This window comes from Arachis stenosperma, chromosome 8, assembly GCF_014773155.1.
Source record: "Arachis stenosperma cultivar V10309 chromosome 8, arast.V10309.gnm1.PFL2, whole genome shotgun sequence".
In the NCBI taxonomy this organism is placed as follows: Eukaryota; Viridiplantae; Streptophyta; class Magnoliopsida; order Fabales; family Fabaceae; genus Arachis; species Arachis stenosperma.
In genome coordinates this window covers 54,846,113-54,858,750 of record NC_080384.1, presented here as the reverse complement: position 1 = coordinate 54,858,750, position 12,638 = coordinate 54,846,113, and the positions used below count along the sequence as shown (strand labels likewise).

The 12,638-nt window shown below is 37.4% G+C and overlaps 2 protein-coding genes across 2 annotated transcripts; both read right to left on the bottom strand.

The window, feature by feature from the left end:
* Window positions 1–6,279: 6,279 nt before the first annotated feature.
* Window positions 6,280–8,405, bottom strand: LOC130946252 (protein FAR1-RELATED SEQUENCE 5-like). The gene is made up of 5 exons (XM_057874924.1): window positions 8,395–8,405; window positions 8,231–8,235; window positions 7,212–8,173; window positions 6,693–6,776; window positions 6,280–6,372 (listed from the first exon to the last, which is right to left on the bottom strand). The coding sequence occupies exons 1-5, from the start codon at window positions 8,403–8,405 to the stop codon at window positions 6,280–6,282; spliced, it is 1,155 nt and encodes a 384-aa protein (XP_057730907.1).
* Window positions 8,406–8,411: 6 nt separating this feature from the next.
* Window positions 8,412–11,169, bottom strand: LOC130946251 (protein FAR1-RELATED SEQUENCE 5-like). Its single transcript, XM_057874923.1, has 4 exons — window positions 10,792–11,169; window positions 9,726–9,776; window positions 8,890–9,626; window positions 8,412–8,793 (listed from the first exon to the last, which is right to left on the bottom strand). The coding sequence occupies exons 1-4, from the start codon at window positions 11,167–11,169 to the stop codon at window positions 8,412–8,414; spliced, it is 1,548 nt and encodes a 515-aa protein (XP_057730906.1).
* Between the last annotated feature and the right edge of the window lie 1,469 nt (window positions 11,170–12,638).

Sequence of the window (12,638 nt, the reverse complement as noted above, 5' to 3'; positions counted from 1 at the left end):
GAGAAACTCCGTGCTCCGCCTCTGATCAGATCCGAAGGGAGTGAGGCGGCTGAACATCCCACCGTCGCCGACCCGGAGTTTGTTCGCGGTGTGCCTCCGAGCAGAGCTGAAGCATTTGAGCCGTTGCACTCGTGTGGGCACCCCCGTCGCCGGTAAGTATCTGTAGTTGTTCATCTTCCAAACGGTTATAGCTATTGCATGTCGTGTTAGAGATAGATATTGTTGATTATATGAGTGATTAACCATGGTAAGGAAGCTATGGGTTCGATGGTGTCATCCCGGAGATTGCGGGCTAGGTAGTTCATTTACGTTGTTCTAATTCATGATGATTTAACTTTAGCGCGGGAAAGAACCGAAAAAAGTTTGTTCGTTTTGATTTCATATCATTTTAAATTAATTTTTTTTCCTTTTTTTTGACTGTATCTGTGTGGACCATGTGCATCTAATTTGTCGTTTTGTTGCTTGACCATTGTTGACTCTGCGTTGATATTATCTCGGATGGTTAGTTTAGTATGACTTTGGATGGTTAGTTTAGTATGATATTGGATGGTTAGTCTTGAAATTTTTTTTTACTCTGCGTTGATATTATCTTGGATGGTTAGTTTAGTATGGTCATGTTATTTTATGTTCTTCAAAATTTGTGAGGCGTGTCTTGATTTATCTTAGGTTTGTGCTGGGCATGTGTGGTTACTTAACATAACTCTGCATTTTGGAATTATTTTCCTGTCATCCAAATCAGGTTGGGGAAAGTTGATTTGCTTCTCTTGATTTTTTGAAATATCTATTACATACTAATACCAATGACTTGTTTTTCAACCGTATAATTTTGAATTTCGTGGGTATGTTACTTTCATATCTCGTTCTTTTTATGAGCTGAATATATGTGTAAACTGAAAAATGTTTCATTGCTTTCACATGCAACTAGAGGATGTTTTGCAGTTGAAGAAACTCTGATTTGTCATATAAGTATAACATGCTTAGTAATTATGTTTAAAGGATCAAAGTTTAAGGATCAAAGTAATTATGTTTAAATTTTCTATTTTTTTCCTCTTGGAAAATAACATAATATATAATGTAGGTTTTGTTTAATAACACCGTAAAGCGCAAAAAATTATTGAAAAAATAAATTTTTTTATAAGTTTAATACATTATATATAAAAAAGTAAAAGGAAATTATCATTATTTCCGTTAAGTTCGCTAAAAATATGTTTTAGCTAAATTCTATAATATGTTATAGTATTTATTATCAAATTAAGATTTTTCTATATGAAAACAAGTTAAAATGAAATTTTCTTTTTAATAAGCAACAGGCATAAAAGTCCAAAGACTTAGCTTCTACTTCTCCATAGTTTAAGAATTCATAATTAATCCTTGAAAGTTTAAACTCTTTGTTTTCGGAAAAAACATAAATCACTACTCAAGTACTCATACATAATCAGTGATACGATATTTGCGAAGTTTTAAGAACCTGTTTTAAAATTTAGATAAGCTACCGAATTATTTAATTGTATTGTTTCATTGTTTGTTAGAGCTAAGCATTACCGTTGGTGTGGTTGATAGTGTGTAATTACTGATTCATGTGTTCATAGATTAGTTTTTCATCCTAATTATAGATGGTTACTAATGGGAAGTTTTGAGCTTTGATATTTGTTTATCTTTCATAACATATAAGATACACTGAAAGGTTTCAGGGGGACTATTGCGTAAGCAGATTACCACGCTGCTCGAACGAATCAATCTGTATACCGGCTGACCTGAAACTTAGATGGGTAAAAAGGTATCGAACAAATTACATCACTAAATCAACATATTTTTTTTAAAACGTTATTCTGATCCTCTTTGGTTTTGCTCAACAGAAACTAGTAGAGACCCGGTGCTCACCTTGCTACATCAATAACTTATTTACCCACCTGGAACGACATCATGAACGAGCTAAGTTGGACGAGATTGAGGCCATAGGATTCGGTTTCCTCCGTCGCGTACCACAATGGCATGTGAAACAAAGCATCATGCTCCAATTAGCCAAGGCTTATGACGTTGACACAGACACGCTCATGGTGGACGCAGGGAACATTCACATTAGTGCCGAACTTATTGGCAGTGTTTTCGGCATACCTTCTCATGGTTAGTGTTAGTTATATAGGTTGTAAAAATTTCTCTGAGTGGTTTACTTTATCTGTTTTTGACACTTAGTAATTGTGGCAAAATGTTCCGTTCCTCGCAGGCGAACCAATACCAGAATTGCAGAAGAAAAATCCATCGCATCTTGCAATTAAGGCGGAGTTTCAGAAGAAAACAACAAGCCAACTCCGTGAGTTTGTCTTTGCTTGTCCAATGGAGAATGAGCAACAGAGGATGAGGTTCAGAAGATACTTTATCTTGGTGGTTTTGAAGATGTTTCTGAACCCCACAAGCCAGCAAACTATTTCTCCGTGGCACCTCCCTCCAATATTAGATGTGTCGAACCCTAGAAGGTTTCATTGGCCTTATCACATATTAAAGTGGCTGCGGAATGCGATTAGTAAATTCCAAGATGAGAACAGGGAAACATGCGGCGGGTGCATGTTCGTGCTGCTGGTAATGCAATAAATTAAGTTAATTTGAAGCCAATGTACCACCGTATGTGTAATTCCTAAAATTTATGTTATTTTTCTATAGGTTTTGTACTTTCAGCGCTTGAAACATGGTCCATTGCATGCATGTCGAGTTCCCGAACCCTGGATTGTTGAGTGGATGACTAATGAGCTTGATCAGAAGGCCGACTATGTCATCTCACAGGTTCAACTTCTACTAATGCATTTTATAAATTCTAGTTGATAAAAGAAATGCAATTGGCGGTCCACATTGAGTGATTGAAATCTTGCTTTTGACCAAATGTTGAACACACAGGGTTGCATAGTAACAAATCTAAGGACCAAGAGAAAGCAGAAGAAACAATGTTCGAGTAAAGCTGTTAACGAGGGGGGGAGGTGTAAAAGGACCCGCAACGGCACTGACGAATCACAATCTACCAAAGGGAAAACTTCACCTCATCCAACCTATAGGAAGGCAGAAAAGGTAATTTGCTTTCCTTATGCAAGATCGTTAGCTCAATAAATTGGATCCTTATTTATGTGTTGTGATGGTTGATCGTTATCATAGATTTTGCGAAAACAAAATTGTAATTGAGGCTTCATTATGTGGCTGTATGGCTTGTTTTGATAGATGAAGTTCATAAAAGAAAGGTTACGAGGGCTAGATTCAATGACCGTGTATTATATTTACATGTTTCTATGTTGAAATCTTGTTTGAATCTAGTTGTGTCTTAATTTTATTAAGGTTTTATTTTAGTTGAGTTTGTTACTTAAAGAGGAGGATCTAGGATGCCCAAATTAGGTTCTAACCTGAATTGGATAGATACTTTATGATTAATTTATTTGGATGGCTTTTTATGTATAAAAGAATTGCTTTATGGTGCTGCCTATTTGATTCATTGTGTGAAAGTAGAATTCAGTGATGATTACTGTGTTTGTAATTAAGGATGTTCACTGTAGTTGGGTTTCGGATGTAAAATATAGTGTGGCCATAGATGGTTAGTTTTTATGAACGATTGTGAGGTTGTTATGTTGACAAAACGCCTGAAAGTTCACATTAGATTTTTTCCATGTATTTGTTGTCCCATGTTGAACACAGGGTTGCGTAGTCAACAATTCAGTGAAAAGACACAAGAAGCAGCCTTCGAGTAAGGTAGTAAACAAGAAAGGAGGATGTAAAAGGCCCTCCAAGGACACTGAACAATTTCCGTCTAACGAAGGCAAGACTACATCTCAGCCAAGATATAACGAGACGGATAAGTTGGTATGCTTTCTGTATCATAGCTCATGTGATAATTTGAATTGGATGTTCACTTTGTTATATTTCTGGGTTTACACCTTAGTACGATTTGGTTGTTCACTTTAGTCGGGTTCTCTTTGTTTGTTAATTTAACTGATGATATGCATGAATTTACATCACAGCAATCCAAGACTGGTACGAGGAGAAAGGTGATTCCCAATAGGAGCCGATGTAGACGAAGCACCAGAAAAGAAATTCCAAAAGAAAGTGTCTCAGGAAGCACTGCTGCGCCATTGGTAGTCTCGGAATCTGATGATGATGACCATGTGCCGCTTGCTAGAAGGATGCGGTTATTCCGACAGCACCCTCCGCCACATGATTCAATACAAGAAGATCCAGTGTTCAACAGCACTCATGAAAATCATCAAGCTGGAAAAACTGACCTAAAAAATGGATCTCCACACACACCCCCAGCAGCACCTGTACAGCTCAGTGACTATGATTTTGACCGGTTAGTGGGTTAATAATTACCTTGCTGCATGTTTTTCTTCTCCTTTTTTTTTTCACCAATGTCCTGTGATTAGCCGTCTAGCTAGGCATGACTTGTTCTCTTAGCTAATTTCTTGTTCCATTGGTCTGCAGCGAATTTGACATCTCTATCGTTCAGTGTCCTGAATTGGAGCAAGTTCTGAATAATGTTGAACAGGGGCACCAAACCAAAGCCATAATCATGCAACCACTGCAAACGGTGTTCCCAAAAGGATCACCCTATTGTACACCGAGTCCAAGTAGACCGAGCTTTTCACTGGGTTTAACTCAGCTTGAAAAGACTCCAACCCCGTCCCCACTACATTCAATTCATCCAAGATTAAGAGAAATAAAGATGGGAGAGACTAAAGAGGAACAAATAAGAACATGGATAGTTAACCCATCATTGGATAAAAATCAAGATTTAGCTTCCTACGAAGGGCGGGGCTACATGGTACTACAAAGGAAGGATTTCTGGACCTTGAAACCCCGCAATTGGGTAAACAGCTGTGTAAGTATATGAACTTAAGCATGGGTTTTAATTCTCTATACTTGTATCGGTGTTTAAATTATACATGCTGAATACTCTGTGTAGGTAATTCAATGGATGTGTTATTCTTACAACGACACTCAATCATCTAGGTTCAAGCGAGAGTTCTATTGCGTGTGTCCAGGCATATTGGTAATTACATTCATATTACAATGTGGAGAGAGCTTTTTCTTGGGATTCTTACTATGTGTGGGTATGCAGGAATCAGTGATAAAAAATCATACTCTGGAAACATTTATGGACGGTGTGGCACCAATTTATGATGGTCTTAGTCCAAGCTTTGGTGATGACACTAGGTTCTTTGACAAGGTAGAAGCTGCAAAGAGAAAATGGGTGAGTTGCTGTTTTATATTTAAATAGCTGTTGGAAATAGCTTGTCACATGATTTGAGAATGTTAAGGTTCTTGAATGGTCAAATGAGATCAATAGTTTTGGTGTTGTTCCTTTTTTTTTTCTCACATGGATAATTTCTTCGTATGTATTGCTTGCTGCAGTGGTTAATTCCTTATTGTTGGAGGGGCCATTGGTGGGTATATGCATTTGATGTGGTTACGAAACGTTTAATTATTCTCGACAGTTTGCATTATGGTCCAGAAGATGATAAGCGAATAAAGCTCGATGCATATGTGGTAAGATACCATAATTCTTTTAATCAATATTTATCCGCACAGTTCAGCCCACTCATAATTTTGCTCGCGTATGTTCGTTGCATGATTTTCAGGGGAGACTATGTGAGGATATGGCAAGCATTTCTATTCCTACATTTGTTCGGACAACGCACGGCCCAGCTCGTTCGTACGCGATGGTTCCAAAGCAACCGAACAAGTGAGATGAAATTTTAACCCAAATTTAAGGCTTTGTTAGATATCATTTGAAAATTTTTCGTACCATGTAACTTGGTTTTCCTCAACTTAATTGCAATAGCGTTTTATTGTCCTGTAGCTTTGACTGTGGCATGTGTGTCATTAAGTTGATGGAGAGCTGGACCGAAGAACGTCAACTTTGTGAATGGGATGAGGTTTGTAAATTTCACATTTGCGCAAGTGTCATGATTGATCTTGTATAATTATTAATTTAAAGGTTCAATATACTAAACCAACTGATAAATCTATCCACAGGATTCACTCCAATCAGACAGGATGGAGTTGATGCTAGATATTATTTGTGGCCCGCACAATACATTGGTACACCAGCTCATTTCGTTATTGGAACAAAAGGCTATACCTGTTCGTCGCAATGAACCACGGAACAAGAAGAAGGACGTTCGTTCACCATACACTGCACCTAGTACACGGTCATTGATTGAACGTGCGGAGGGATTACCGAAGGGGGCAATGCGCAGAGGGAGGAAGAAGTTGCTTAATTAGTATTAGTTACACTGAATTGAACTACTTTGTTATACTGAGTTTACTTACTGTTGACATGCTTAGTGCTTTGTTAATTTTCACATTAGAAAGACTTGATTCCATGACATTTTTTTCCTACAGTACAATGACATATTGGTTATGTTAACTAAAAATTATCCATGTCTTTTAGATTTGAGACTCCCAGATTTATAAAGGTTGTTTGGTAAAGCTGCCATATTTGTGCTTATCAAAACTGGTGACCACTAACCATCCGCCATAATAGCTAATCTGAACATCCAATAACTTAATAAAATGAACATCCAGTCTAACAAGGACAAATCCAAAACATAACCAAGTGATCACAAAATCTAACGGATAACCATCTTTGTTTATAGTAAAAATGAACATCTGAACACCTATATAAATGAACATCTACTTTAGTTCATTGAAAATACGTGAAAACAATGTCTATGAGGAATAGCTACGTACCGAAAAACTATATAGTCAAGCGTGTAGAAATCAGAAACAACTTTATTAACCTGTATACTAAGTTATAGAATAATCATCAAATATACATGTTATGCTTTAAGTCTACAAGAAATAAAAATAGTAAGATGCTTCGTTTTAACAAATGGAAAAATGGTTCTTGCAATCAATAGCATGTGGACCTTTGCAACAGCTGCCTTAGAACTTTGAAACTAACATGAATCCTATAAACACAGAAATGAGAAAATATACACGATCACAACCTCGTACCACTAATCCCATTTTTGGTTGAAGGAGCTTAACAAAGACATGAAACCACCGTCTTGTTTGGGAACATCCAGGCTAGAAACATCACAATGGTTTATATCTTGAAATGTGTGCGGACGAACCACCTGCCAAAAATTAAAAAGAAAAAGTCCAATAGTTATGTTCTATGATAGTACTATACCAAATAAACATACAAAGTTGGGATTAAGCAAAACATATACCGGATGTGAATTCTTTTGTTTTCTCCGTCTTGAATTCTTGATGGACTTCTCAAGGGCAGAGCCAAGCCTCTTACTCTTTGGCCTGCCCTTTGTGGTGACCTTCGATGGGCCTTGGATGTCATCAACACCGACATCATTCGGACTCTGAGAGCCAATGTTGGTCTGAGTCTCTGCCATGCTCTCGGACCTCTTTTTGGCACGGTGCGTAGCCAACTTGGCCCTTGTTTCTTCCAAAGCAACATGCAGCAATGCTGTTTCTTCATCATCACCGAGGAACTCTTGAGCAACATTATAGAAGTGTGCACACAGTTTCCTAAATGCAACATGACTCTCATCTGACCGACTGACATCATGGCTACTTTTGACATACGTATGCTTGCGCTTTATCTTCTTGCTCCATCGAGGCAGAATATAACAGGACGGTACTTTGTACACTTTATATGAATGGAAAACTTCAAGGCAGTGACAGCATAACACACCTGAACTCTCAAAAAGATTGCATTCACAACGAAGCTCATGTGTGGAACGGTCAAAGTGAACATCATACGGAACGCATAGAATAGTATCGTTGAGTAGTTTCTCCTCTTCCACCTTCACGCAGACCACTGGACCCTGTTCATCAACTACAGAAACTCTGCAGTTAGCCTTCCTCACAAACTCAATTTGAACATCCCTAAAAATGCTCGTGGTATACTCTTGCTGAAACTGTTTCTCTATAGGCGAGGTAGTTGCACAAGGGATAACCCCCCTCGAGTCTGCAGCATCATCCTCCAGTTCCCTCTGCTCCTTGACTCCAAGCACATTGTCATATTCATGAACAAATTGGACCAAGCTAGTTTTACTGTGTAAGTATCCACCGTAGAATGCGTGCATGCTTTCACTCCTCTGCGTACTCCGCATTTCTGCCCAAAATTCACCCTTGAAGTATATTGGGACCCACATGCGTCGGTCATCATACAGATCTACAAGAAATAAATAATACCAAATTAAGCATATAAAGCTTACACCAAACATATTACTAAACCTGAGAAATGAACATCCACAATAACTGATATATTAACCATCCAAATATTTACTATAATGAACATCTAGCTAATTGTCATCCAAACTTACTGATAAACTAAACATTCAGATGCCGACCAATTGCAATTAAAGCGCGAGAAGTAATCTTACAGAAACAAACCTGACAGCCATGTGTTGTTATGTAAGTTGTACATCTATAAAATCAGCCCAATCATCTTCAAATGACTCCTCCGTCCGAGAGTTCCACACAATGTCGTTTAGGTCACCATACAAAGCTCCGTACCGGCGGTAACCCCCAAGCTTCGAAGGTAGCTTATTCATAATATGCCAAATGCACCACCGGTGGCGTGTGTCGGGTAAAGTATTTTTGATCGCACGGTAAAGGGATCGACATTGATCGGTTATGATACACTTTGGAGCAGTTCCCATGCACTTCACCCATTGGAGAAAAACCCACTCATAACTTCCGATTTCTTCATTCCCCAACAAAGCACAACCGAGGAGGGTCGACCTACCATGGTGGTTGACCCCAACGAACGACATAAACGGTAATCCATGCCTACCAGAAAAACCAACCAGATGTCAGAAATGCCAATCAAGATCAAAATTCGTATTATCAAGAAAAGGTAAAAACATCAACTTAACTAATACGTACCTATTTCTATTGTACGTGCTATCAACTGACACGACGTCTCCATAGTATTCATACGACGCCCTACACCTTGCATCAACCCATACTGCACTCTTAAATTTACACTCATCGTCCAACTTCACCGCGTAAAAGAAGTTCGGATTGATGTCCTTCATTCTCCTAAAGTAGCTCATCATCTCCCTGACATCCGCATTAACGTTGCTACTTCGGAGCCTTGCTGTTATATAATTTCTTAAATCCTTCTCTGAGAATCCCAAGTTAGAGGGGCCACCAGCCTCATTTGACAAAGCAAGGAATGTCTTGTTTGGTCGAATCCCAGCCTCATCATTATCCTCGATCACGCACTTCGCATGCATGGTCAACTGCCTATACTCATGATAGTGCACTGCCTTTTTCGGTGAACAAGGGTGAGAGTGCGTCAAGTCAGCCTTGATCAGAACCCAGTCTTGCACGTCTTTATCAAACTTTACATATATCCTTGCCTTGCACCCAGCAGCTGAAATCGTATTCTTCCGTGTTGGTGCTTTAACACGAGACTCGCGGATCCCATCGCGATTACAGTGTATAGCCTGGTTAATGGGAGCCTTTGTGATCTTGTCAAATGTTGTCGTCCTTATCTTAGTTGCAAATCCAGCTTTCTTTGCATAGGACACATAAAAGTCATGCGCCATCTGTAGCTGAGGAAATCGCATTCCAACTCTTGGTATCTCATCTTCTTGTAGGTTACCATGATCTGGTAACTGTATTTTATATTAATCCGAAAGAAAAATTAATTACCATTAGTCTTCAAATAAAACATGAACATTATGACTAAACAAAAGTAAGCTAGACTCCAGTACCTCATCACCAGGCTCCATCTCTTCACTTCCAACATCCATAACATCCGACAACTGCATACCCGATAATTTCAAAACAAACAGAGTAACCAAAAGGAGGAAGATCCTTATCAAAACTCATTTAAATAAAATCTCAAAAACAATCACCGAAAACACATCAACATCTACAAAATCAAACCATGAGAATTATTTTTTTCATTTCATGTATTATTTAATTAATTTCAACCCTTTAGTTGTTTTTTTTTAATTCAATGAAAATTATGTAAAATTATTTCTTTTATTTGGGCTATTATTTAAGGGCCTTAATCTATCTTTAGTGGCTTCTTTTTTCACTCCATAAAAAAAATTCTTTTCCTGTATATTTAGATACACACACTCTTTTCTTCATGTGCAGGAAGAAAAATATTAAAATTTTAACATTATTTATTCCTATAAGCATGAAAAATATTAAAATAATATGCCGGAAGCATATGAGCATATAACGTTACAAATATGAAGTGAGCATATAAGCATATCATTACATGATTAAAACACTCATATAAGCATATCATGGTTAACATGTTGCAAATACAAATAACATTTCCTTCAATTCAGTAAACAAGTTCAGCCTCTGCATCACACTATATTTATCTATTTTACATACTTGTATGGTCATCATGTAGATATAATATAAACACACTGTAGATAAAAATAAATTCATATAAGCATCCCAAAAAATTAAATTATGCTATCCCATCATGCATATAGGCACATAAGTCCATAATAGGATGATTAGCAAATGAAGATGCCATTTAACATGATGACAGCATAAATTCACATACAAAAACACGTAAGAAAATATACTTCCTGGATATAATCATATAACCATAAAATGATTACTTAATTTCAGCTAATCCTCAATGCATATAATCATACTATTAAAAATAAAACAAACATAACTTTAATTACATCTCAACTCATCGATTACAAGTGCATGTTTCAATAAGCATACAATCAAAAAACTCATTTATGGTAGAATTAAACGCGAAATAAACATCCATGGCAGAATTTGAGGATCCTAATTGCTCACCTTGTTTAACTTGTGACCATGCTCTGCGACATTGGCGGCTAAGTTTTCTTGTTCGTTTGATAAATTTTCAGAAACTTCAGAGGCAGCACAAACTAACGGTTCAACTATATCAACCTCCATTAATGAATTTCGGCTAGGTGATGTGCATAAATGAGGACCCTCGCTTGCAGCACGTTCTTCTTGCGATTCTGCCATTCTGAAGGAGTGAACACCGGCTGTGTTGTGTGCAGATGAGATGGCGGCTCTATCGATCGTAGATGAGAGGGCGGCAGCTTTGGAAAGATCCTGCATGGGGCAGCCGTGCTGCGTTGTGTGCAGATGAGAGGGCGGCGCCGTGATCGTAGATGGGAGGGCAGCTGCGTTGGAACGATCCTGCATGGGGCAGCCGTGTGATCGTTGATGAGAGTGTTTTAACCTAATTAATTGATTAGAATCTATAATTACTAAATGGTTTTAAATTTCAAATAAGAAATAATACAAAATTAATTGATAACCCATTATTTAATTTAAATTTCATTTAAACCCCCATTGTATGCATTGTATAACTAGTCTATTGTTTCCTCATACTTTTCCTAAAAAGTATATAAGATGAGAGACCCATTAACTTGATACATTAAGATTTTGAATTATATGTGGTGTTTTCTCATCTTAAGTTCTTGCACTTGGTTTCTACCGAAATCTCTCTAGTGGTGTAGAGCTCTCCATGGTAGCTCAATAAATGATATCAGGACCGATGGTTAATTGGTCTAATGGTTAAGGAATATTTAAAATACGGGATGAATACTCAAATATGGTAGACAACATATAAGAGAGGGAGTTGATGTGCTCATTATGGTCGCTCACATTTGAGGGAGAGATTGTTATGGTTACAAGTATGAGGAATGAATTAGTTTCACATTGAAAAAAACATAGAAAAGTGAAGAGTATATAAAATAAGGAGCCTATTAACTTGATACCTTATGATTTTGAGTTAAATGTAGTGTCTTCTCATCTTATGTTCTTGCACTTAGTTCATCCCAAAATTTGTCCGGTTGTCTAGAGTTCTTCACGATGGCCCAACAGGTAGTATCAGAATCGATGGTTAATCGGTCTAGAGGTGGCATAGCCTGTATGTCATCCATTCCTCTCTGTTGAGTTTCCTTGGATGAGACGTTTCTATATTACAATTTGGAACCTAGAGAGTACCGAATGTTCCGTTGCGTGGTTAAATGTGATTACGAAGATAAACTCGAGGATGCTCTCGTGTTTAAATCACAATTAATACAAAATCTTAAGGCCTTCATTCACCTAGATGAAACTGAAGTCAACTTCATCGACATGGCAATGCAAAGGGGTGTGATGTATATGCTTGGCGAAGCAGAGGTGGTGGCTCAACCAAATTCATCGTTCCTCAATAAGATAATTGTCAACTATGCTTACACTTTCTTAAGAAAGAACTTCCGCCAAAAAAACCAATTGATAGCTGTCCCGCGTAAGAAACTTCTCAAGATTGGAATGATATATGAAATATAACTCATCATCAACGATCATTTCATTTCCCCTTACTCTTGCTCTATTACATTTCTACAAGCATCAAATTTATTTGTACTTAGTTTTTCTTGTCTTTTATTCATTGTATTTTCATGTAACCAAACAAATACTTAAGTAAGTATCAAATAATAAGACCATCTTTAGTTGAAAACTCATCTCAGTCCCTATCTATGGCCCATTTATCATAAAAAGTAACTTCATACAAGCTTTTGCATCATAAACAATAAATAAGAATTTAAAACATTTCTCTCTTTTCTATTAGAAGGAACTAAGTTTAGTTGCTATTGTGGTCTCAATTAATTATATAAAATAATTAA